At 42.8% G+C, this 27,234-nt stretch overlaps 1 protein-coding gene across 2 annotated transcripts in view; it reads right to left on the reverse strand.

Annotated features, from left to right (window-relative positions):
- The window catches only part of GTPBP1 (GTP binding protein 1), a 163,852-nt gene that overhangs the window by 70,574 nt on the left and 66,044 nt on the right, over positions 1–27,234 (reverse strand). For both annotated transcript variants that reach the window (XM_077452291.1, XM_077452293.1), the window contains exon 5: positions 10,579–10,702. In XM_077452291.1, the coding sequence (XP_077308417.1) occupies positions 10,579–10,702 (124 nt within the window). The remainder of the gene's footprint in view (positions 1–10,578; positions 10,703–27,234) is intronic.

The following is a 27,234-nucleotide window of genomic DNA, read 5'->3' on the forward strand; positions in this document are numbered from 1 at the left end:
CAGGGAATGCCCAGCTGCTCCATCCTGCCGAAGCAGGGAGAGCCATACTTACCCCTCCCTTCCCTGGACGCATTCCACCACAGACCCATCACCCGAGCAGTACGGGGTGGCTGTTGGTCACGGCACACTGGCATGGACAGCAGTAGCCCAGTCATGTGTGTTCCCCGGAACAAAAAGCTCACGGCTGAACCAGGAGCAGAAAAGGTGCATGTCATGGTCGACCCAGAACGTAGCTAGGGTCTGCTCATGCTCGATGGCCAGACTGGGGAGGCTACAAGGATCTATGTTATCCAGCCTGTCACCCAGCCAGGCTGATTGCAGATCACAGGATCAAAATTGCAGAAAAAAAAAAAAAAATGAAAAAAACATTGCCAGGACCAATGGTCCTCTCAGGGAGCCAGGTTCTTCTACACTAGGCAGGAAACAAACAACTTAAGATTTAAACGCCCATCAATGCAGCCTTAACAGTGTCCATCTACAGCCTTGCATTGCAGCCTTGTCAGTGTCATTTGCAGGCTTGCCGTTTAAAAATGCTGCCGCTGAGATACAGAGCGGATGTCCTGTGTATCTCGGCGGTGCTCGGCAGCTCTCTGCAGCTTTCCGAGAGCGGCCGAAAGCCGCCAAAAAGCTCAAAATCGGTGGGGGGGGGGTCTTGATCAGCGTAGATAGAACACGCACCCACAATTTTAAGGGGGGGGGGGGTGCGTGTCATATATACACATACACACACACCTCCCCTGCACAGGCAGGCTGCATGGTGGATGGTGGGCAGGGGCTGCATGGTGGGCACAGGCAGTTTGCATTTGTGGGCACAGATAAAGTAGCTAATATTTTTATAACTTAATTCTGCATAAAACATTTAAGTGTCTTTTAATGAGATCATTTATGAGGGCGTGTTGAGGGGCAACATTTTTTTATTTTAACACACATTGCACTTGACACTTTAGAGTGTTTCCTTGGAAGCGCTTTACCATTTTATTTCACTTTTGGATTCTGCATTTAGTGCAGTGATAGCACTGTTAGGGTGTAGCTGTTATAATTTTTTTTATTATATTATTTCTGTGACAAGTTTGGGGTAGCATATAGTAGTGCAGGGATATACATTTACCAATTTATTATTTATAAAATTGTATTATATTCACCTTTTTAATAAATAAATATGAATTTTAAAAATACAATCCAGTAACGTAATAATAACTTCTTGAAAGTAACAAAAATTAGAAAAGTAATTGAAATATAAAGTGGGGAAATTATGTTTTCCACTTACAGATTTATGCCCTATTAGTGCTCACTGGAACATTCAGAAGTTAATAAATTCATCTGTAACCAATGGCATCAGCATGTTTTGCAACAATAAGGCTGCGACAGTCATGAGTTAGCCCTTTACTTTTACCCATCATGAGAGGTTTCTAGTGTGACACCTTGGTAACGAGAGACCTTTTTTATAGGTCATCAGTTGAGACTTAACTAGCTGATATTAATTTGCACTGACAATGGGCAGGGTTGCTTTCTAATTACTGATAGATTTTGTCTGGTGTCGGCTTTTCGTGCCTTTTTGCAACTCCCTTTATGTGTTCAATAACTTTTTCCTGTGTCATTCCGTTAATTTCTGAATTTTTTTTGTATGTATGGATTGCATGGGTTGTTACCGACATGTACACAGCACCTTTAGAAATATTTACCTATAAAAAAAAAAAAAAAAAAGAAATAAAAAAAAAAAAAAGAAAAATGGTGATTCGTTCAATACTTATTTTTGAAAATATATATGAAATGGCAAAGAGCCTCTAAGTTTATTTAGACAAATTTTCACTCTTAAGAATATTATGCAATGCAGTAGTAATGAATAGAACGTCAAAAAGCCTCTAATCTGTTTCAAGTAAATGTATTTTCCCTACGATTTCAAATTGAATGTGCAAAACAGTAATAGAACCAACAGAATGGCAAAAGGCAGTTATTTTCATGTAAACAGATTTCAACTTTACTTGAAATATATTGAGAAAAATTGTATGTAACCGACACCGCAGACATGGTCCACCTTTGCCAGTAGCACAGCGATATAAGATTAACCACTTCAGCCCCGGAAGGATTTGCCCCCAAAAGGCCATTTTATGTAATTCGGCACTGTCTCGCTTTAACTGACAATTGCGAGGTCGTGCGGCATTGTACCCTAACAAAATGTATGTCATTTTTTCCCCCCACAAATAGAGCTTTCTTTTGGTGGTACGTGATCACCTTTGTGGTTTATTTTTTGCGCCAAAAAAAAAAAAAAAAAAAAACGCGTCAATTTTGGGGAAAAAAAAAAAAAAAAACACACAACATTTTAAAGTTTTTGCTATAATATCCAATTTTTTTATTTTTAAACAAATTTTTTCCTCAGGTTTAGGCCGATATGCATTTCTACATATTTTTTGAAAAAAAAACAATAGCAATAAGCAAGCCCGAGAGGCCCCAATTGTCCTGGTGGAATCGGCTATGGCAGGAAAGGGGGGGCACCTGCCCCTTCAAGGCGTAGGCCTGCACCACATCTGTCTGACCCACCCGGATATGGTGATTCACTAGACTGCCATACCTCTTTTTCAGACCAACTACAGAAACTAACAGATCTAACTCCTGAAGGGGAGCCGTGGCAGACAAATACATCCTTATAGCCCTGATCACGTCCAGGGAATAAAGGGCCACCTCTTAGGATGTCGGTTTTAGGACACAGAGATGGTAACATAATATCCTTGATGCGAAATGCCGAAACCACCTTTGGCAGAAAGGAAGGTTGCAAACCATATAGGGCGACTTGCAAGACAAGGCCGCCAGTTCTAAAACCCTCCTGGTCAATGTAATGGCCACTGGAAAGACCCCTTTTCTGAGAAAGAGTCAACAAGGGAATTCCTCCGATGTTCTCAAACGGCAGTTTCTGAAGCGCTGATAACACCAGGTTCAGATCCCAAGGGGCAGCGGTGGACGCACCGGAGGGACATCAAGTCAGACCCCCTGAACAACACTAGAAAGTGAGACGCCAGGGCCAAGGCTGATATTTGTCCCCCAATGATGCTTGAAACCAACTTCTGGTCTACTACTCGCTGTAGAAACACAGGATCCTGGGAAGTGAATAGGTGCACGGATGTCATCCTGTCTCCTCACACAGAGATGTACGTCTTCCAGGTATGACGCTATATCTTCCGAGAGAAGATCTCCGTCCGATAGGCCTTAGTACCTTAACATCTGTCTCTCAACAGCCATACTGTTAAAACCAGCTATGGTAAAACAAGATGGAGAAGCGGACCTTGACACAGAAGGTCCTCTGGCAAAGGCAGTGGCCAGGGAGCCTTCGCAATCAGGCATACTAGATTGGCGCGTCAGGGACGCCAAGGCCAATCCGGGGTGTTAGTATTACTGGAACCCCCTCGGCCTCCACTCTGTGGGGCAGACGTGGTAGTAGCTTTTGTGGAGGAAAGTCGTAGATCAGCCCATGGGGCCATCAGCGTGACTGGCGTGTCAGTCCAAGGATCTCTTATCCTGGATAAGAATCTTGGGCCCTTCCGATTGAAATGGGAGCCAGGAGATCCATATCTGATGTGCCCCACCGCAGGCACAATAGCCTGAACATGTCTGGATGCAATGCCCATTCTCCTGGGCCCAGCATCTGGCGACTTAGGTAGTCCGGAAGGCCTGTACCTGTCGCTCTGTCCACTGAAGGATGTGAGTGACCTCCCGTGCTGCAACCGAGCTACTTGTTCCTCCTTGATGGTTGACATATGCCACCGCCGTGGCGTTGTCTGACTGGATCCTGATCGTACACCCTCGTAGTCTCATCGACTACGTGGAGAGGCAAGCCTGATCGCTCGGAGTTCAAGCATATTGATCGGCAACTTGGGTTCCTCACCCAACCAGAGACCCTGGGTCGACTGTACTCCCAGACGCCGTCAGGCTGGCGTCTGTTGTGATCACAGCCCAATGCAGAGGTAGGAACGACTTCCCGGACCGAAGTGCCAGGGATCTCGGCCATCAGAGCAGGGAGTCCCTGACTGCCTCACCTGAATCTGCTGATCCAGGGATAACGGAGATATGTCCCATTGCGTCAATATCTCCTTCTGCAAGACTCTGGTGGAAATGTGCATATGGTACCGCCTCGAAGGAGGTCACCAAGAGGCCCAGAACTCCCATGCAGAAATGCAGCGACGACCACCTGTGGTTCAGCTATAGTTTTACCGCGACTAAGAGTCTGCAGTTTGTCTGAAGGGCGAAAACTCTCGCTTCCATGGAGTCCAGCGGTAAGCCTAGTATGAACATTGACTTTTTAGGTTCAACAGCCACCCAAATACCTGCAGGGTTGCATGGTGATCCCCACATCCTCCTTTAAATTCTGAGGCTCTCAGGAGGTTGTCCTGTAACTTACGATTGCGATCCTGCGTTGTCTCACCAATGCCAAAATTTAAGGCAATACCTTGGTAAGGACTTAGGGTGCTGAAGCCAAGCCAAAAAGGGGGAGCTACAAACTGGTAGTGGGCTTCCCCGACTGCATTTCTCAGAACCCTCTGATGCTTGAAGCATCCTGGTTGTCCAAAGACGCCAGGGAGTCCCCCTTATGGAGTGCAGTGAACTGATTTCACACTGAGCCTCTGTACTTGAAGCAATTGAGGCTTTTTAGGTCCAAGCTTGGACGTACCCCTTCCTTCTTAGGGGCCTACAAATAGATTGGAGTAGAACCCCTGGAAAGTTTCCGACACAGGCACACACGCCATCGCCCTGAGGTTTAGCAGGTCCCATGCTGCCCCCCATGGGGCATCCCAGCGAGCTGGGAGTAAGGGTATGCTGGAAGGGAAGATCCGTTAGTTGGCCAAGGGAGAAACCATCTTGTAGCCAAGGAAATCAGTTCGCAGACCTATTGGCCAGATAGCCGGAAGGCCCACTGGGCTGCAAACTCCCGAAAGCAATCTCCCAACCCGTATGAAGGGCAGGGGCAAACCTTCATGCAGTAACACCTTTATCGCAGGCATGTTAGGCTTGCGGGTCCAGGGATGCTTTCGTCCCCAAGGGTCGTCCTGTTGGACTGGGAGCATTTTGCCGAAGTCCAGGACTGACGGAAAAGCCTCTTTTGAGCGGAAAATTAGGGCTTTTGCCTGCAGCTTGGCTCCTTAGTCTTCCTGGCCTATGGGAGCAAGGTACTCTTCCCACCTGTGACATTCTTAATAAACGTCATCCGAGGCTCCAAAGAGCCGCTCACCAAGGAAGGGTAAATCCGTCAAGGCTTTTTTTTTTTTTTTTTTTTTACACGTCTGGTCCGCCGACCAGCCTTTCAGCCAAATCAGGCGCCTCAGCACCACTGCTGACACTGAAACCCTGGATAGCAGAGGAAACATATCCAGAGCCATATTCCAACGTACTTGCGACCACGCATTAACTGGTCTGATAGTTCCACGCAGAAGGGAGTAGCCTACTGCTTCTCCTTTCTGCGGTGCAAAGTTTTGCCCATTCAGTAACTGTCTGTGACACAAGTGCTGTGGTCAGTTCTGGTCGTATTACCGACCCCCCCACCCCAACCGTAAATAAGGAATGGGCCATTGCCTCGGTTCCTGCCCGTGGGTTCCTAAAACACAGGAACCTCTCCTACGGGGATCGTGGTTACTTTCGCTTAACCTGTATACTGGGGGGTCCACGACTGTAGGAGCCAACCATCATTTAGGAAGGCTCTCCGAAGGGGGGGGGGCGCACCACCATGAGTTTTGGGACCTAAAAAGGTCCCTTGCGGTCGCCGCCCCCATTCCTGTAATTTAACTTATCGAAATAAGTCAGATACGGAAACATCTAGGTGTACGGGCTGGCTTATGGGACCCATAAGGGACCGCTACCTCAGCAGAGGAATCTGTTGTGTCGTGAATTTTCAGGGTATCACGCCAGCTGTGATAAGTACTCCTACAATCGCTTTTGTCCCACGCGGACCCGGACGTGGACTCATCCTCACTGTCCGATAGATCCTGGTTAGCATCATCTGAAACAGCAGGGGTCACCAGCCTCAGCAGGGCCCGAGTCTGCATCCGAGCTCGCCCACGTACCGCCTCCATCTTGGCAACGAACGTGTTAAGGACCGCCGATAAGCATCCAGAGGCACTGCACTGTCTGCCGGAGAACCGGTTGCAATGGCCTGTATTTTGGGGGAAGAAACTCCAGTTTCTGAAGCCATGCTGACCCTACCCTGCTGCCACCTGTTGGGGACTTAGGACAGTGATGGTCCCACCCTCTTAACTGCTGCAGGCTGAGGAGCCCCCACCGCAGGACTTGCCACCCTGTCCGAGTTCTGCACTGTCCAGCTATGTGTGCCCATGTCCTGTGTCAGCTCCCAGGTGCTTGTGAGAGAAAACCGCACTGTGCTGAGCCTCAGGGAACAGCGCTGAGGCATGAAAAATGTGTGTTTGGGCTGCAACAGCATCCAGTACAAGGCGCATAATCACAGGGAAAATGGCAACCGAACTACAGAAAGATTGTTACCGACCATGCTTTCCCTGGTCACACCAAAAATGGCAGCTGGACACTGTATGCAGAGAGGGACAGTGAAACACAGGCAGAGGAAATGGTGTAAGATAGCGCTACAGCGATCAGCAGACACAGACCTCCAGGGAAGAGACAGACATCCAGGGCACAGCCACCCAGTGCAGCCCCCCACCCAAGGTGAGAGCCCCCCCAGGGGGCCCCTGTCTATGGGGCACACACACCGCTCAGCTGCCCATGCAGCATCCCCCACGGGGGGGGGGGGGGGGGGGGGGAGATAGGGACAGGGATAGAGGAGAGGGAGGCGAGGGACCCCCGAATCAAGCTCCCAGGGAATGCCCAGCTGCTCAGCCCCACCAAGGCATTCTATCGCCGACCCACTCTCTGATCAGTACAGGGTGGCTGCTGGCCCGGCACACTAACACAGACATCAGTAGCCCGGTCATATGTGCCTCAGAGCATTTACGCTCATCGGCCACCCCTGGAGCCTGGGGGACATGTCGTGGCCGACCCAACGCGGAGCTCTGGTCTGCACACACTCACTGGCCAGGCTGGGGAGACTACAAGGATAAGGGTATCATGCCTGTCACCCAGCCGGCTGTTGATAGCAGATCACAGGATCTTAAGCTCGTGCAAAAGGCAAACTTCTGCAGAAAAAAATCCACGGACTGATGGGCCTGCAGGGTTCCTAGGTCCTTCTCCTTCACTAGGCAGAAAAAAACTGCAGGAAGCAGGCTGGAGGGTTGTTACTGAAGGGACCGCCCCTTGGGTGGAACTAGAAAGTTCTGTTTTTTGTACATGTTAACATGTTCTGCCTAGACCTCTCCTGAAGGTGGTATAACAACCCAATGGTCAAGAATAAAAAGGAGCTGTGTCAGTTAGTGAACGTAAGAGAACTATACATTTTTTTCTTCGTACTGACAGTTATATGACACTGTACTGCACTGGTGACATTGAAATTACAACTTCAAAAACTGAAATGCCTCTTAAATACCTTAGAATGCCTACTTTCCAAGGAGGGGTAAATTTGAGAAGCATTTCTACTGTACTGGCATTTTAGGGCCTCAAAAAATTAGTCCTACAGTACATCAGGATTGATCAATTTTCAGATATATACTATAGTTTGTGGACTAAACTTTCCTACAGACTAAATTATATTCACTGATTTGGGTTATTTTCACCAAAGAAATGTAAACAGAATACATTTTGGGCTAAATGAAGAATGATTGTTTGTAAACTTTTTTTTTTCCAATTTAGCCCCACCCCCCCCCCCACTGGCGATTAAATGGCGCAAAAAAAAAAAAAAAGATATATAGATATAAATATATATATATATATATATATATATATATATATATATATATATATATATGCTCTACTTATGTGAACAAAATTATAAAAATGTTATTTGGGTACAGTGTTGAATGACTGCGCAATTCTCATTCAAAGTGCGACAGCACTGAAAGCAGGCCTGAGAAAGAAGGGGGTAAAAGTGCACTGAAGAAGTGTTTAACAGCTAGCGTGGGAGTGAAATCAGAGAAAAGAAAAAAAGGGAAACATTTTTTTTTTTTATAAAACAAACCCCCCCCCCCTCCGCTATATTTATGCAAAAAAATTACCTCTTGCGCTCACCTCTTTTTAACAGATGGGGGAAGGGTCCAGTGAGCAGAGGTCATTGTGGTGTCACACAAATAGCCAGGCTATTAAGAGTGTGGGTCTCTCACACACAGTATATCCCCCTAATGTACACAGTACCTGCTACTAAATAACACAATGAAGGATAGGGCAATGCTCCAAGTGATAATAACAAGGAACGAACCAGTGAACATCTTGCATGACTTAACAAAAGTGCAAACAAAATGTTTTTGTAAACTTTGACATCTGAGCCAAGTACAGGCGGTCCCTGGGTTACAAAGATGGGGTTTGTAGGTTTGTTCTTAAAAGGGGTTTTAAACCTTTGTTTTCACCTTAATGCATCCTACGCAGTGGCCGGCCCCCCAGCGCCCCCGTTTTCTTTGCCTGAGCCCTGGAACTTGACCAGATGGGGACACTCTCTGCAGGGGGGTTCTCGCCTCTTGGATAGATTGATAGCACCGCAGCCATTGGCTCCGACTGCTGTCAATCAAATCCAATGACCCGGTCGCCAGGGCCAAGTCATACATTTGGCGGCTATGGACGCCAAATGCTGGACTCAGAGCGCGCCCGCAAGGTAACCCCCTCAGGAGAGCGGTTCTCCTAGGGGATTATCTGATGTGGAGAGGAGATGAGAGAGCTGCAGGGGAACCCCAGAAGAGCAGGTATCGAATTCATGGACTAATTAATGGACGAAGTCGAGGCCACTCTGTGCAAAACGATAAAGCATCAGTGGAGGTACCATTTTCCCATAACTCTTACAGGAGTGAATTTCCCTTCCTAGGGGCAGATTTCTTCTAACTTCCAGTAGTCTTCCTCAGTTTGTAAGTCAGACGTTTGTAACTAGGGGGACCACCTGTATATACCTTCCATTAATTTGAGTAAAAAATAAATTGGATTAAAAAAAATTCCCAAACATGCTTCTACTACGAAACGTAGAAAACACTAATGAGGTTGCTAAATGGGAAAATACAGATAGGCATCTTGGATGTCTACAAATGCCAGTACTCTCCTTGTCACAAAAAGGTGGCAATAACTGATCTTGCAGATTCCATATTAAAAAAAAAAAAAAAAAAAAAAAAAAAAAAAAAACTTTAGAACCAGTGGGTATTTGTTTAGCGATTTTATGTGCAGGATAGGATGAATGCGCCTGATGCATTTTGGTATGAGAACAGGTTTAAATATAATACTTTTAACCCATCTTCCATAGGCACTGGAATGACTATTCGCTGGTAAAAGATGGTTCAGGGCATTCTGCAAATCTGACTGTCCTTGAGCAGATTTTGGTTGATTTGAGAGAAGACCGTGATTAAGGTGTAGCCATTTAAACTTTATATTTAGCTTCAAAACCACTGATTGAACCCCAAGGCTTGGGACATCTGACCCAGAGAAAAGGGAAGAGGTCTTTGGGATTGACTTTGTAAATTTTGTGTTCATGTCTTCCACTGAAAAGAAGGGCTTTAGCAGTTGTAGCCTGGGTGTTTCAAGGACCATGAAGAAGGGCTTTTGAACCTTTTGCTGTGAAGGAACAACCTTCCCCTCTGTGACATCTTTGATAAATTTGTCAAATGGCAAAACAAAGCGATGTCCACCAAAAGGGCATACATGTGCGAGATTTCTTTTACAGGCAGTTCCAGCTGACCAGGCTTTGAGCCACAAAATTCTGCAGATGTGAATAGAAATCAGAGCCATTCTGAAGATGTGTCATGACTTGCTCTAGAGTATCAACACAAAAGAGCAAGACAGAGTGTAGAAACAGCATTAGCATGCCCAAGATAGTGTCCTGCAATCCGGGTGCAGAACATCCTGCAGCAAAGTCTTTCTGGCAAGAGGGTGGAAAGGAAGCCTCCCACACCTTATAAAGGCAAAAGTGGTGGTCAACTGTGTGACCTGTGGTATGAACACCTGCTCATCTACCTGAGACTAAGCTGAGTGATTGAATTTTAGCACCAAGTTTTAAACATTTAATGCTGTATTAGTGAATACTTTAACACACATTCCAGGTTCCCCGATAAATTAAACTTATAATAAACAGCGTGTAAAGCAATTAATGGAGATATTTTGCCCAATACTTGCCATGGGACTACAGTAAGTGACAGAAACAGGGTGACCTGTCCATGTCGCTGGTCCCTATATAGAGTCCAAGCTTCCCCCATTTCAGTGGGCATATACCCATGAGGAATGTCGTCAAAAACTTTGCCAATGTCTAATCACCTGAAGGTACTAGCCTATAACCTAGGGCCTATGAACATCAAGCATTTGCTCTGTAGCATATATATTAATAGTATTAAAATATTCATTTAGGCTTTTCAACCCAGTAAATTTTGGATGAATATCTCATTTTGTAGAAAACCAATCTCAAGATGCTTTGTAATACACATTATGCTTTACCAGGAACATATAGTAATCTACAGTTTGATCCCCACTCACTGTTGTACTCATCACAAATCACAATGATCTTTTCACCTTGTAATATATTTGCTGGACACATGTCAATCTTTGTTACCACCACAAAGACTGGAACGTTTAATGCCAACGCCAGACCGAGGTGCTCCTTTGTCATGCCCACTATGCCAGCATTGCTGCCGACCTGTGGAAAGGAAGAGTATAAAAAAGAAAAAAAAAATTGATTACTCCCAAATATTATTCAATCCACCAAATAGGTTTTTTTTTTTTTGTCATCACAGAAAAAAGATAATTTAAACCATAAAACCAAAGACAAAACTTTATATAGTGTAGCCTATACCAGTCCTGTCATTGCATTTGTTTTCTTTTTGGTAAACAAGTGCAGTTACCACATCTAAGGAATGGTTAACCTGCAATATAATAAGATTTTTGTTATACCACTAAAAACCCTTTTCTTGAAGCTCATTAAATGACAGTATCCACGAACAAAGCATCGCTGCCCAAAGAAAATTTGTGGAAAAGTATACTGAAGAAAACCAACCAACTACCCCACGCTTATAGTGAAAAATACCAAGAAATTTTATTACAGTAGCTGCTAGAATATAACAAAACAGATATGCTAAATAAAATCTAACATTAGCAGCATGCAAATTCATATTGTTATGTAGTCCACTAATTCGGTACATCCTTATGATCACAATGTCACATAATCACAAAAACACTAAAAGTTCATCCATGTATGTCCCATATGGTACATGTTCTTTTTTTGCCCTCTGTTTACTGCAAGCTTCACTGAGCGGGCTCACTGTTGTGTCAAACAACAAGTCCTGCACTCTAAACCCCTACAGCACTGCACACTGATAATGCTCCTCCCGCTGATCATACAGACAAGCTGCTCCTTAACGCGGTGTGCCGACAGCTTTACTCCATAGATAGCGCACTGTTCTAGGCTTTGCCTTGCCAACACTGCCCTGTCCTGATCCTGTCTGACATACTAAGGCAGGCTGCATGATGGGCACTGGTGAGGCACAAGCAGGCTACATGATGGGCACTGGTAAGGCACAGACAGGCTACATGATGGGCACTGGTAGGCTGCTGGGCACTGGCGGCTGTATTTGATGGACACTGGCAAGGCTGCATTGATCTCCTGTACCATGTCTGCAATCTCTGACCATCTCCTGTATCATATCTGCTAGAGGTGCCCCACATGGAAATTTTGCTAATACTATTAGCAATGTGTTATATTGATAAAATAAAAAATAAAATAAAAAAAGTAAACATTTTAATTTAACCACCTCCCGCCCGCCCTATAGCCGAATGACGGCCGTAGAGCAGGCGGGTTCCTTCGCCTGGTCATCCCTTGATGTCCTTTTGTTTACTTCTGCAATGCGCGCCGCCGGGGCGTGCATCGCGGAAGTTTTGTATTTGCCGTGTCTCCCGGAGACAGGCAAACACAGATCGCCGTGAACGGCCAATCAAAGCGGCCGTTCACAGCGCGATCGCAGCTGCCAATGGGAGATGATCTCAAATGTAAACATATGAGATCATCTCCCATTGCCGTGTCTCTCCCTCCTCACACAGACAGCGTGTGAGGAGAGAGAGGATCTGTGAGTCAGCCCCAGTGCCATCTGTCAGCCCCAGTGCCATCTGCCAGTAGTGCCAGTGCCACCTACCAGTGCCATCTGCCAGTAGTGCCAGTGCCGCCAGTGCCACCTGCCAGTAGTGCCAGTGCCACCTGCCAACCCCAGTGCCATCAGCCCCAGTGTCACCTGCCAGTGCCACCTGCCAGCACCAGTGCCACCTGCCAGCACCATCCGTCAGCCCCAGTGCCGCCAGTGCCACCTGCCAGCACCACCTGCCAGTGCCATCCGTCAGCCCCAGTGCCGCTAAGTGCCACCTGCCAGCACCAGTGCCATCCGTCAGCCCCAGTGCCACCTGCCAGTGCCACCTGCCAGCGCCATCCGTCAGCCCCAGTGCCACCTGCCAGTGCCACCTGCCAGTGCCGTTAGCCCCAGTGCCACCTGCCAGCGCCATCCGTCAGCGCGGCCAGTGCCACCTGCAGTGCCATCTGCCAGCCCCATTTGCTAGAGCAAATAGCCAGCGCCATCTGCCAGTGCCAGCCCCATCTGTCAGCCCCATCTGCCTCCAGTGAAATCTGCCTCCAGTGAAATCTGCCTCCAGTGCCACGAGTCATCAGTGCCACGTGGGGTCACTTTGTGGGCATTTCCATTGTCCTGGTGCTCCAGGGCCTTCAAAACTAATAGGTGGTTGAGAAATAAGATGTGTAATTTATGCTCCTAGAACGCCTGATGGTGCCATTTCAATATTGGGCCTCTGTATGTGGCCAGGCTGTGTAAAAGTCTCACACATTTGGTTTTGTAATACTCAGGTGTAGCAGAACGTATTTTGGGGTGTCATTTGTGGTATACACATGCCATGTGAGAGAAATAACCTATTACATTGAAAATTTTGTGAGGAAAAAAAAAAAATCTTCATTTTGCAAAGAATTGTGGGAAAAAAATGACATCAAAAACCTCACCATGCATCTTAGTAAATACCTTGGAATGTCTACTTTCAAAAAAGGGGTCATTTGGGGGGTATTTGTACTTTCCTGACTTGTTCGGGTCGCAAGAAATGAGATAGGCCACCAGTACATCAGGTGTGATCAATTTTGTGCGATTCGCACCACAGATTGTAGACTCTCTAACTTTCACAAAGACCAAATAATATCCACTAATTTGGGTTATTTTTACCAAAGATATGTAGCAGTATAAATTGTGGCCAAAATTTATGAAAAAAAAATTATAATTTGCAAAATTTTATCACAGAAACAAAGAAATATGCGTTTTTTTTTCAAAATTTTTTGTCTTTTTTCATTTACAGCGCAAAAAATAAAAACCCCAGAGGTGATCAAATACCACCAAAAGAAAGCTCTATTTGTGGGAAAAAAAGGACACAAAAATTCATTTGGGTACAGTGTTGCATGACTGAGTAATTGTCATTCAAAGTGTGAGAGCACCAAAAGCTAAAAATGGGTCTGGTCAGGAAGGGTGTTTAAGTGCCCAGTAAGCAAGTGGTTAAAATATAAACATATGTTTTAAAAACCAGTCAATCTCGGTGTCGTTTTCGGCCTAGTGTATTTTTTCATTTTGGTTATCCGTTTCGGCACACCCCTATTACAAACTATAGGAATGGACTTGAGATGTCTCTGGTCCTACTGTGGCTGATGACAACTCTCAGAACCACAATCAGGATAATATTCTATTCTTTCATAGCTCTATCCCAATTCTACAACTGAAAATACATAGAATATAATCAGAGGGGTTGATAACATTCACATGATGAAATGTCGGTCTTGTTTTGACCAGAATCAGACAAATTTGAAGTCATTAAAGACTCGCAACTAACTATTCGCAAGAAAACTCTTGCTGAAGAGTATGTATAGTAAAGACACTGTACCTACTCAGAGGGAGAAAATGTAGAATGAAATTGACATTGATGTACTAATAGAATTGGCTGATAAGCAGGATGGTTTGGATTTTAATCGACAGGATTGACCTACAAACTCTCCTTGAAGCAAACACTATGACTAATAAAGGAGAACAAAATTGAAATTAAATCCACCTTTTTTTTTTTTTTTTTTTTTTTAAGAAGGAGGAGAAATCCGATAAGTTTCCCCCACTTCGTTCAAATATCAATCTAGGAGCCTTTTTGGCTATGACCATCAGAGACATCAATAAACGTAGTGTTCGTTCCAGCACGTCCCATAATACATCAGTAGGAGAAAAGGTAGCTATAACCACTTTAAACAACCAACCCCACCTCACAATAAAGCCAGCTGATAAGTGTGGGGATATTATTAAAATGATCAATATAAAAACATTTTTTTTTTAACTTTTGAATAAAAAGTCATGGTACAGATTTCAAGATCCCCGATAGAAAAATGAGACTAAATTCTTCATATTGGTAGATGATGCCTACCAGAATAATGTAATTGATAAACAAATCTGGGATTTCTTTCCTATCCCTCATCCAAAGATACCAACCTTCTACAGTTTACCAAAGAACAAAGACAAAACAAACAAAAAAAAACCCCAAGACGACCTATAGTTTCGGGTTGCAGGGCTTTGATGGAAGTAAATTCATAAATGAACAGATCAGGTCATATATTATGAATTTATCAGGGATACCTTACTCCTTCAAAATTTAGAGGTAATATTGCCTCCCGATGCCCTGCTGGTGGCAGTTGATGTTGAAGCTCTAGATAGCTCTATCCCCCAGGAGCAGGGCATCCGTAATTTCAGGCATGACATTTCTCAGTCACACAAGGACAATCGTCCTTTTAATGAATTTATCCTTTCAGCATTGGAATTTATATTGGTTCATAATGTTTTCTCTTTTGATGGTTCCCACTACCTCCGGGTACAAGGTGTGGCTATGGGGACCTGTTGTGCCCCCATCCTATGCCAACCTGTACATGGGGGAGTGGGAACAGACCTCTTTGACAGACAATTATTTCCATTTAACTGACAAGACACCAAGCTGGTATCGCTATAGACGATATTTTGTATCGTCCTGGGGGGGGGGGGGGGTGAAATCACTTGACTTATTGAACGACTGCATTGCAGCCATGAATCAAAATTCATGCAACCTAAAATTTTATCATGACCCATAAGACTTCAGAAATAACATTTTCTGGATGTCACCATCATCTACAAACTACAAGACGGTACACTTGCTAGCTCCCTGTACCGCAAAGTAGCACAATACTTCACGCTAGCACTGCCCATCCGGCACCACTAATCAAATATTTTGCCTATGGGCAATTCCTGAGAATCCATCGGAATTGTTCAGATGAAGAGGCAAATAAATTGCGAGACAGATTGCTTTTGAGAGGCCATCCCTCCACATGCTTTAAAAAAGGCCTTTAAGAGGGCGAACTCTAGATCAAGACATGATCAATTATTTAATAAATATATTCCAGGCAATTCTGATATGAGACATTCAAACGATGTGAGAATTATCACACAATACATAGACACCACACACTACTTAGTGCTGACCCTTTATTAAGTCCACTTGTTCCAACTAGCCCCTCAATTACCTACCGCAGAACCAAGTCCTTAACCTCCCTGGCGGTATTATGGCTCGGGGTGGAATTTCAGAACCAAAAGCGGTAACCCCGAGCCAGACCCGGGATCGCATCGCAGGATCCAGGAAGAGCTTCCTTACCTTGTCCCCTGGATCCTGCAATGTCTCCCCTCAGTGTGAGCAGCTCGTTCTCCGCTCGATCATGGAGCCGGGCTCTGTTCCCTGCGAGTGTTGGGACGCACAGGGATGGAGAACGGCGCCGTATTCAAAGAGTGAAACACACTATACTGTAATCTTACAGATTACATTACTGTATGAATTTTCACATCCCTTTTGTCCCTAGTGGTTTGTCCAGTGCCCTGCATGCAATTTTACATTATAAAAACTGTTCTGCCTGGAAACTGGAGATTGTCCATAGCAACCAAAACCGTACCTTTACATCAAAAGTGGTTTTAGACCAGCTAGAAAACAGCGATAAGAATCACTTGCAGAATTGAGCAATAGTGATTTGTAACTAAGCAAATTTCAGTGTTTTTGATTCGATTACATAATTGAATAATATGTATTATATTATTTGGTACATTTATAGTTATTTATAATTATAATTTATGATTTTGTTTTTCAAACTTTATCATACCTACTAGACTCGTTTGGACAGATTTAAGCGAGTTATTCCTAATAAAATTACAGGCCTACAATATAAAATGCCAAATTTCCATGCAAAATAATGGTACCGCTTTCAGCACCAAAAATCTGAACTCGTATCGTCAGGGAGGTTAAAAAAAAAAAAAAAAAAGAAAAAGAAGGACATTTGTACGCTTGGGTACCTTTCGAGGCGGTAGCTGCAACCACTGCAATAACATGTATATTGTAAACAACATCAAATTGCCCAATGGTAAAATTTTCAAACTGGCACATTTTGCCAATTGTAAAACAGCTGGAGTGCCAGTGTGGATCCTTTTAAATTGGTAAAACCAAACCAACAAGAGAGCATACAGACATATTCCAAGCATGAAAAAAAATCTAATCCTGATAGTCCACTGGGCAGATACTCATTGTAGCAAAACTCCCCAAATTAAATTCTTAAATTTTGGACAGAATACATTCTAGTGCCCGAGGGGGCGATTGGAATAGGAATTTGTTGCAACACAAAAAAAATCGCTGGATAAGCAATTTAAATGCTACTCTACCCCAGGCCTAAATGACATGGTTAGTCATCCATTTTTTTGAAGGCTTTTCCTCTGGTGGATGAGAAGAATAGGAATATGCTCCTTCTGATAGACAGATTCAGCACTAGATCTATTTTTTTCCTCTTTTCTATAAAAAGAAAGTCAACTTGCTATGTGGTTTTGTCTGTTCTAATTATTCATATATAAAAACACATTGTTAATGCCATGTCCCTTTTTACAAGTATTAGTTTACTTTCCTATTGTCCCCCCCCTTTTGGTCCCCTGCTTTGTGTAGCACAAATATAAGGGCTTTTGTGTCCCTTTTGTCCAATTTGAATCCTCACCCGGCACACTTTAGGGGATATTTGGCACAAGTTAGTGATGAGATGCCCTCATTCCACTCCAATTACTTTGACAGGATCGGGCTTAGTCTTAAGCTTCGATTTCTGTCCTCGTTCTTAGCCATGCGCCAGTGTCCCCTTAGCACAGATCCCCATCATGTCCTTTTTGGGCGGCGCTCTGGGGACAGTCGGTCCGTGCACTGTGGGCTTTGCGCATGCTCTGGCCTCTGCATCTCCATTGAAGATACGTAATTTCACCGTTCACGCACTCGTATTCGGCATAGGGGCTTTTATTAAAGCCACTCGCAGCATGCAAAACACAGCTGTGATGGCTCCGATCACCTTCACTCTATACGGCACCTTTTTCAGTTAAGGTAAGCATTCACCATGCTGACACTTATGGACCTATAATGCTTGGTCATCATCTTCTTACCATTACATTTACATGTACCACTACAGGTATATTGCCTGAGTTGGAAACATACTATATATTTCCTCAGTTGGTTCGCATATACTGGATGTGTCTTTTTTTGTGCGGTGATGCCCTTGATGTGCCATCTTCAGGAGTATGTATGATCCTATAGAGGTTGCTCACAACCCATTAGTGCATACTTTTTCATATCATTTGATCTGATTTAGGTCCACTTTTTGTTCAGACCTTCGCTGGGGAATCTGTGTGGAGCTTTTTTTGTGGGGTTGTATACAGGCAGCTTATCCTTGTCACTACTTGCAGAATTTTCATTATCTGGTACGCTTTATAGGCTTTATTTATATAGATCTATCCATCAACTCTATTGTCTTGATAAACACAAACAAAAAAGATTTACAGTGCGAGATTATATATTAAATATTACACATACATACATACACTGCGCTTTGGATGTTAAATTACCCTGAAGAAGGGCATCATGCCGGAAATGTTGGGTTCATCCACTACAGCCTATATCTGCATGTACTATGCAATATATTTTATATGTAGTATACCATTACTTTTTTTGCTACTTGACTTGAGACTTTTCTATACATGTGTTTTATAAATAAATTTGATATATTTGACAAAATGTATTGTTCCTGGTCACTTTTAAAGTCCGAATCACTTATGGGGGGGGTTCTTTCAATTCAATTGGGATGTGGTGACCTTGAACTCATGACTCGATAAATCTTTGAACTTTTTTTCCATGTCCTTATTGTCTGACCGTCGAGTTATCAACCCCTATGGTAAGGAGCTCACCAGATAAACAATAGGTAAATGCCCGTATAATCATCCATTTGTGGAGCAGCAAAAATCTGTCTTTCCATCTACAGATCACTCACGACAAAGATGCATATACATAGTGTAATTCCATAAGGTAAAATTGTATTAACTCAATTCCCGTCCCCTCATACAAGTTGCACTTATAAGAAAAATGAATTAAAAAGCATTTAAGCATATACAGTCCTATTACAATCAGTCACCGCCAGATGGATCTCACGCGGCAACCTGCCCAGTTCGAGCTCACCGCTGATCGACATGCTGGATGGCTGCGAGATCACGCCATGACGTGTTTCGTCATCACTTAGTCAAAGGGCCTATATGGATGAACTTTCGTTTTTTTTTTTTTTTTCATGCAATTACATTATGTGATCATAAGGATGTACCAAAGCATAGCTGCCACCTTCAGCAGACTGGACACAGACAAAACAGCTGTTAAAACAGCCCTGCACAAGCCCTCCCCCATTCCAAGCACTCTTAAGTTTCAAAGCAAACGTAAGGAGGAGATCATAACAGTGGGGCAGTACCCGTGTCATGTGATGAAAAAAAAAAATTAAAACATTTTTTTACTGGCAAGATGAAAATCATTCTTATTTGTACAATACAGGTCAAATGATATTCAGGGAGGTAGGTACATGCCCAAGCAATACAACTTAAGGGTTGGGAAATGCAGCAGGAGGGAAGAGAAGCACCAATCCTTTAAACAGCTTAGGAATTTATTCAGTATATATAAAACACTATATACTTGTTTGAAAAATGGAGCACTTGCAGAGTGCTAGAGCGGGAGGTAGCTTCCACGTAGAGTGTCAAAATGCATGGGAAGTGGGAAATGCAGCAAATTAAATATTAACAAGCCCACATAACAGGAAAAATTAAGGGGTTTGAGAGGGCTCACAGGGTTGCTTAAAGAACTTTATGACCAAAGCTAGCATCAGAAGAGGCGTGAACATACAAACTGGTAGAAGTTAAACATCTTAACACATGACCAAGTGACAGTCTTGTATATCTGAGAAACAGATGCCGATGCTGGAAAGCCAAAGAAGCACTAACTCATCTAGTTGAGTTCACATAGGTTTGAATAAGAGGTTTACAAATGCACATGGAGATTGGGGGGGGGGGGGGGGGGGGGTGCAGGTTGTCCCGGGCTCAGGAATGACAAAGAATTGGTTGTTCAAAACAAAAAACTTTAGATGATAAAAAAAAAAAAAAGCGCAAACCGTGTACACCACATCCAGATAGCAGAGAAAGAATGCCTCTTAGGATGGTAAGGAAAGGGACAAAGAACAATTTTGTGGTTAACCATAACCATAGAATATTATGGTGAAACATGAAAGCCAGGAGGACCACGTCTGGCATCCTTATCGACAGAGGTCTTGAAACTCCTCCAGGTGAAGAGACCAGTCCCCAAAGTTCAAACGTTGACAAGTACCAATTTTCCAACCCTGGAATATGAACTTGGGATAAGACTGGAATGGGATTTTCCATCCAAGTCACAGTTAGTTCTATTTTGACTAGCGAGACTTCCAGTATCCCTTGGTGATTGATGTAAGCCACTGGTGTGCATTGTCCAACAATGCTGACGAGTGACCCAGCAGTCAAAAAAGGTAGAGCACTGAAGGAATAACCAAACTTCTCTAAGCTCCAGGATGCTGTTCACGAGATGAGCTTTCTTTGCACCAAGAGAAGAGTCCTCTACTTGAGAAGCTGGCATCCGTTATGACCTTCTATCATAAGGGCACCAAGCCAGAGACTCCAGGGGTGTAGGAGAATGTGCTGGTTTAGAGACAGTCCTGTTGTCCCATGCAGACAGTTTAAGTAAATTGGGCAACAGGAGTGCAGTACTGTCAAGATAGGGTATGAATGGAGGAGAATTTCAGCCAACAGAAGAGACCTTAACAGAAGGGACACATTCTACTGACTGAAAGTTATGTCCCATGTGCAGATATAGGGTCCTATAGAAAGGACGCTGTGTGGACTCTGTAGAGTGCATATCCCGAATCTCTGAAAATGGTTTTGAATTCAAAAATGGCAATCCACCTGTCAGTTGTGGATAACGTGTTGTGGCTGGTGGCACTAAATTAACTATTTGTGGAAATACTCCCTTAGCCAGGCACACACCACAGGGCTTTCTTCATAAAAAAGCCCAAAACTACACAGCAGGAGGTAGGATTACACCAGACTTTACCCTCCTAGTGGGCATACCCTAACAGTTTTCAAGTTCAAGGGGACAACTTAAGTGTGACCCAAATCCCTGGACCTGTAAAGCAGCCTGCAGCTTCCACCAATGCTACACTATGGGAAGGTTTTGTTTCAGAGCAAAAAAAACAAAAAAAAACACAATGCTAACGTTTGTGGGGAAGTGGGAGGGTTGTTCCTGTATACCGTCCTGTACAATAAAGAAATTACAATTGTACACATACAAAATCATTTAAAGTGTTCTACCAATTTGCTCTATTCAGTGATTTGCAGATATCAGTTAATAAAAGACGCATTCCACCTACCAGTGTCTTGAAAAATTATTCATATACCCCTTGAAATTTTCCACATTTCGTCATGTTATAACCAAAAACTTAAATGTATTTTATTGGGATTTTGTGTGATAGACCAAAACAAAGTGGTACTTAATTGTAAAGTGGAAGGAAAACTATAAATGGTTTTAATTTTTTTTTTTTTACAAATAAAGATCTGAAAACAGCTTTTCTTCTAAGATTGCCCTGTATTTGGCTCCAATCAATCAACTGACCAACAAGAAAAAGAACGGCTGCTCCAGGTTTATGAAAATAAAGCTGCTTGGAATGTCTCGTGGAGTGCCGGCCCGCCTCCTTGTGAAACTTGGGAAGAAAGAGAAATGGCTGCCTTTTTTTTCTCATCAACTCTGAACTGTTGAAGAAAAGCATCCCCACAACAATGCTGCAACCACCATATTTCATGGTGGGATGGTGTGTTCAGAGTGATGTGCAGTATTCGTTTTCCACCACACATAGCATTTTTCTTTTAGGCCAAAAAGTTTACATTTTGGCCTCATCTGACCAGAGCATCTTCTTCCACAGCTTCTCGCAAGTTGCAAATGGGTCTTCTTATGGCTTTCTTCCAACAATGGCTTTCTTCTTGCCACTCTTCCATAAAGGTCGGATCTGTGGCGTGCACAACTAATAGATGTCTGTTGGACAGATTCTCCCACCTGAGCTGTGGATCTATGCAGGTCCTCCAGAGCGACCATGGACCTCTTGGCTGTTTCTCTGATAAATGCTCTCATTTGCTGGCCTGTCAGGTTTTGCAGACAGCCATGTCTTGGTAGGTTAACAGTTGTGCCATACTCTTTCCCATTTTCCAAAGCTGGATTGAACAGTGCTCTGTGAGACGTTCAAAGCTTGTATTTTTTTTTTTTTTTAATATAACCTTTAAAACTTCACCACAACTTTATCCTTCACCTGTATGATGCCATTTGTTCACCAAGGTTCTCTAACAAACCTCAGAGCTTCACAGCTGTATTTATACGGAGATTAAAATTACACATTAGGTGAACGCCATTTACTAATTAGGCGACTTCTGAAGGCAATTGGCCCCCAACTAAAATCTAGTGGAACATCAGAGTAAAAGGGGGCTGAATACAAATACACGCCACACTTCTCAGATATTAATTTGTAATATAAAAAAAAAAAAAAAAAAATTATATACACATACATACATACACACACACACACACTTTCCTTCCACTTCACAATTCTATGCCACTTTGTGTTGGTCCATCACTTAAAATCCAAATAAATACATATATGTTTTTGGTGGCAACATGACAAAATGTGGAAAATTTCAAGGGGTGTGAATACTTTTTCAAAGCATTGTAAATAAAAACTACTGTAACCTACTAAGTGGAAAGTGTAGAAAAGAGGCATCAAGACTGAAGTTTAACTTGGTGGTGTGCACAGGGATAGCCTGTACTCAAGTAGATTTTAGTCAACTACATAAAGTGGATATAAAGAAAGTCTACACACCCGTTAAAATGTCAGGTTCCTGTGATATAAAAAATAAATAAATAAACAAAAAGAGACAAAGATAAATCATTTCAGAACTTTTTCCACCTTTAATGTGACCTATAAACGGTATAATTCAGTTGAGAAACCAACTGAAATATTTTAGGTGGGGGAAATAAAAAATATGGTTGCATAAGTTTGCACACCCTTAAATACTTTGAAGAACCTTTTGATTTTATTACAGCACTCAGTCTTTGTGTAGGAGTATCAGCATGGCACATTTTAACTTGGCAATATTTGCCCATTCTTTGCAAAAACACTCCAAATCTGCCAGATTGCGAGGTCATCTCCTGTGCACAGGCTTCTTGAGATAAACACACAGATGAATTTCAAATGGGATTCAGGTCTGGGCAATGCCAAAACTTTAATCTTCTTCTGGTGAAGTCATGCCTTTGTTGATTTGGATGTATGCTCTGGGTTGTGGTCATGCACGAAAGATGAAGTTCCTCTTCAGGTTTAGTTTTCTAGCAGAAGCCTGTAGGTTTTGTGCCAATATTGACTGGTATTTGGAACTGTTCATAACTCTCTATATTGACTAAGGCCCATGTACTAGTTACAGAAAAACAGCCCAGAAGCATGATGCTGCCACCACCATGCTTCACAGTGGGTATGGTGTTCTTTTGGTGATGTGCAGTGTCTTTGCGCCAAACATATCTTTTGGCATTATAGCCAAAAAGCCTTGGTTTCATCACAGCATAACACATTTTCCAACATGCTTTTGGGAGACTTCAGATGCGTTTTTGCAAAATTTAGCTGGGCTTGGATGTTTTTTTTTTTCCTTAAGAAGAAAACACACACACACACACACACACACACACACACACACACACACCCATCTTGCCATTCTACCCCATAGCCCAGATATATAAAGAATATGGGAGATGGTTGTCACATGCACCACACAGCCAGTACTTGCCAGATATTCCTGCAGCTTCTTTAATGTTGCTGTAGGCCTTTTGGCAGCCTCCCAGACCAGTTTTCTTCTTGTCTTTTCATCAATTTTGGAGGGACATCCAGTTCTTGGAAATGTCAATGTTGTGTCATATTTTCTCCACTTGATTACTGTGCTCCATGGTATATCTAATGTATTTTCTTTTGTACCCTTCTCCTGACTGATACCTTTTAAAAATTTAGTCTTTCGAATGCTTTTGAAGCCCTCTGTGGACCATGGCTTTTTCTGTAGGATGTGACTAAGAAAATGCCAGGAAAGATCTACTAGAACAGCTAAACTTGATTTTGGGTTAATCAGAGGAACTTTAATGACAGGTATGTACTGACTCTTATTTAACATTTAGTTTAAATGCTTAATTCTGAACACATCTACAGTTAGAGGGTGTGCACACTTCTGCAACCAAATTATTCTAATTTTTTTATTTTTTACTTCTCCCCCTAAAAAATTTGTTTTTCAATTGAATTGTACAGTTTATAGGTCTCTTTAAAAAGGTGGAAAAAGTTCTGAATTTATCTTTGTCTCTTTTTTTACATCACATAAATCTTGCATTTTAACAGGGGTGTGTAAACTTTATATCCACTGTACATCTTCTGGATCTTCACTGTTCTGAACATAGTGTCCCTTGCATCAAACACATGGCTAAGCTGGTATTTTAAGGCCATTGCATAAAAAAATAAATAAAAATAAATAAAAGCAAAACACGCAACACTGTAGTTTTAAAACAAACTTGTCAAATCTTTTAAGATCAGTATTGTTGGCCTAAAAAGGTTTTCCAATTATATCTAAAAGCAAAGGTACCCCAAGTCAAAAGGACAAAACAACCTTGGCTGAACATAACTGTAGAAACAGCATCTCGTTCTACATTAATGCATAGCATTTCTTTTTGACACCTTAATGAAAAGGACCCATGTTGTACTATCAAAAAAACATCCTATAATTCTTTCCTCGTTAGATATATTTATTCTATAATATATTCAGAAGCACTTGGCACCATTACGATTTATTGTACTCATCCACATAATGAGTTACCCAGACATGAAACATTTTTTTTTCAAAATAAATCTTCACTATGCAGCGATATCTTTGAATCTGTTGTAGTGTTTTGACAAATAATTTAGCAAAAGGCACCTTTTCAAATATAAATTAACCTCCCAACTGTGTGGAAAATGATGTACACCAAAATTGCAATTTTGGTTCTAGTTCTTACTGTTCATATCTACCACCCAATATGTAGGTACACTATGCAAGATCCTTCTAATGCAACCTGGATCCTTTTTATTGAAGCTTAACCACTTGCCGACCAGCGCACGACGATGTACGTCGACAGAATGGCACGGGCAGGCAAATGGGCGTACATGTACGCCCCTTTAAATTTGCCGCCCTGCCATCGGGAGCGCGCCGCCGGCGGCGCGCTCCGCGGACTCGATCGCCGCGGGCATCCCCGCGATCGTCTCACGGAGCGGCCGAATGGAGAAGTGCCGTTGTAAACAACATTTCTCCATTCTGCCTAGCAACTAGTGACGCTGATCTCTGCTCCATGTGATTGGAGCAGAGATCAGTGTTCACTAAATGAAAGCCCAACCCCCCAGTTAGTAACACATCCCTAGGAACACTTAACCCCTACACTGCCACCCACTGGTTAACCCCTTCACTGCCAGTGTCATTTACACAGGAATCACTGCATTTATATAGCAGTGATTACTGTATAAATGACAATGGTCCCAAAAATGTCCGATGGGTCCCCCACAATGTCACAGTCACAATAAAAATCGCTGATTGCCGCCATTACTAGTAAAAAAAAAAATATATATATAAAAATGCTATAAAACTAACCCTATTTTGTAAACGCTATAACTTTTGCGCAAACCAATCAATAATATGTAGAAGAATACGTATCGGCCTAAACTGAGGGGAAAAAAAATGTTTTTTTTATATATTTTTGGGGGATATTTATTATAACAAAAAGTAAAAAATAATGTGTTTTTTTCAAAATTGTCGCTCTATTTTTGTTTATAGCGCAAAAAATAAAAAACCGCAGGGGTGATCAAATACCACCAAAAGAAAGCTCTATTTGTGGGAAAAAAAGGACGTCAATTTTGTTTGGGAGCCACGTCGCACGACCGCGCAATTGTCAGTTAAAGCGACCTGGTCTTTGACCAGCAAATTGGTCTGGTCTGAAAGTGGTTAAACTAAAATACTGTGTATGTGTAGAAGGATATATCTACAGTCGAGATATTTTTTTCCCTTGACTTGGGGTATCTGGTTTCAATAAAAGACAATATGTACTTTGATTGTTTTTTACTTTTTCACAACCTAATTCGGAAAAATATAGCAATGCAAGTACTTTGCTGGTTACCTAGATTTTTCTTTTTTGTTACAGATTAATTCACAGCCCTTTAAGATATCTCTCTCCCCTTTCCTCATTTGTCATGCTTTTTATTGCACAGAGCTCTAACCTGAAATATAAAAAAAAAAGAAAAAAAAAAAAAAACAAAAAACAAAAAAAAAAAAATTTGCTTTGGATGCCCTTTTTCATACTCTCCTTCTGACTTTTAGGCTCCGTTCACACCTAGGCATTTTTTTGGCCTTTTTTCTGCTGCAAGCCTCAGCTCTAAAAACTCCTAATAAGACAAATCCCATTAGTTTCAATGACCCCTGTTCACATCTGAACGTTCTGTCGCCTAAAGCAAAAACACCCGTCGCTCAAAAAAGTACATGAGCTTTTTTGGCAGATTACAGGCGTTTTACTGCTTTTATATTGGTGTGCTTTCAATCTTGAAATTTTTTCTACAAAAACGCTGCAAAAACATGACTAAGGCCTTATAAGCTGAAACGCATTAAAGTTTTAATTTGTTCACTGTGGCTTGCAAATGAAATCTTTTTTTTTTTTAAATGGCAACAAAAGGAGTGAGGATCTTTTTTCCATACATTACTTTACTCAGCCAGCAACTGTGGATCGAGATCCCGAGCACATCAGGGGACACAGAGCCATATGTGGGTTATAGGCCACCTTCAGGTGATGGACACTGGCACGCCCTAAGACAAGAAGTGCACTCCCTATATAAACCCTCCCACTACTGGGAGTACCTCAGTTTTGTAGCCAAGCAATACATGTATACCAAAGAAGGGACGGACCTCAGTGTCCCCTGATGTACATCAAAGAAAAGGATTTTACAGGTAAACAGTTTTAAAAATCCTGTTTTCTTTTCATACATCGGGGACACAGAGCCATAGTAGTTACTATGTGGGATGTCCCATAGCAGTGGCAAATGAAGGGAGGGAGACAACACAAAAGGTAGTGCATTAAGAGGCTAGAGGGCTTATACTGTAGCCTGCAGTACACTACTCCCAAAGGCAATATCCTCATGACCTTTTACATCGATTTGATAGAACGCATAAAATCAGTGAAAACTGATACCATGGAAAGACCAAGGTGTCTGTTCTGCACGTTAGCGGATCCCTCGTCCTTGACACAAAGTTGTCAACTTTGTTGTTGAATCTAGATGCGAACAGATCCACGTCCAGAAAACCCCATCTTTGACATATCGACAGAAAGATGTCAGGGTGAAGGGACCATTCTCACAGAAACAACTGTTGGCGACTCAAGTAGTCCGCCTGGCAATTTTCTATCCCTGGAATGAAAGTCGTTGCTAGGCAAAGAATGTTGCTTTCTGCCCAAGCTAGAACGTGATTCACCTCTTTTTGGGCTGCACGACTTCTCATGCCCCTCTGGTGATGGATGTAGGCCACAGCCGTGGCATCGTCAGATTGAATCCTGACAGGACAATTCCGTAGTCTGAGCATCCAGGACTCTAGGGCCAGACGTATTGCCCAAATTCCTAGAATGTTCATGGACAGGGTCCTTTCTGACTTGGAC

Source organism: Lithobates pipiens, unplaced genomic scaffold (genome assembly GCF_037356315.1).
Source record: "Lithobates pipiens isolate NorthernLeopardFrog02 unplaced genomic scaffold, aLitPip1_a1.2 Scaffold_23, whole genome shotgun sequence".
Lineage (NCBI taxonomy): Eukaryota > Metazoa > Chordata > Amphibia > Anura > Ranidae > Lithobates > Lithobates pipiens.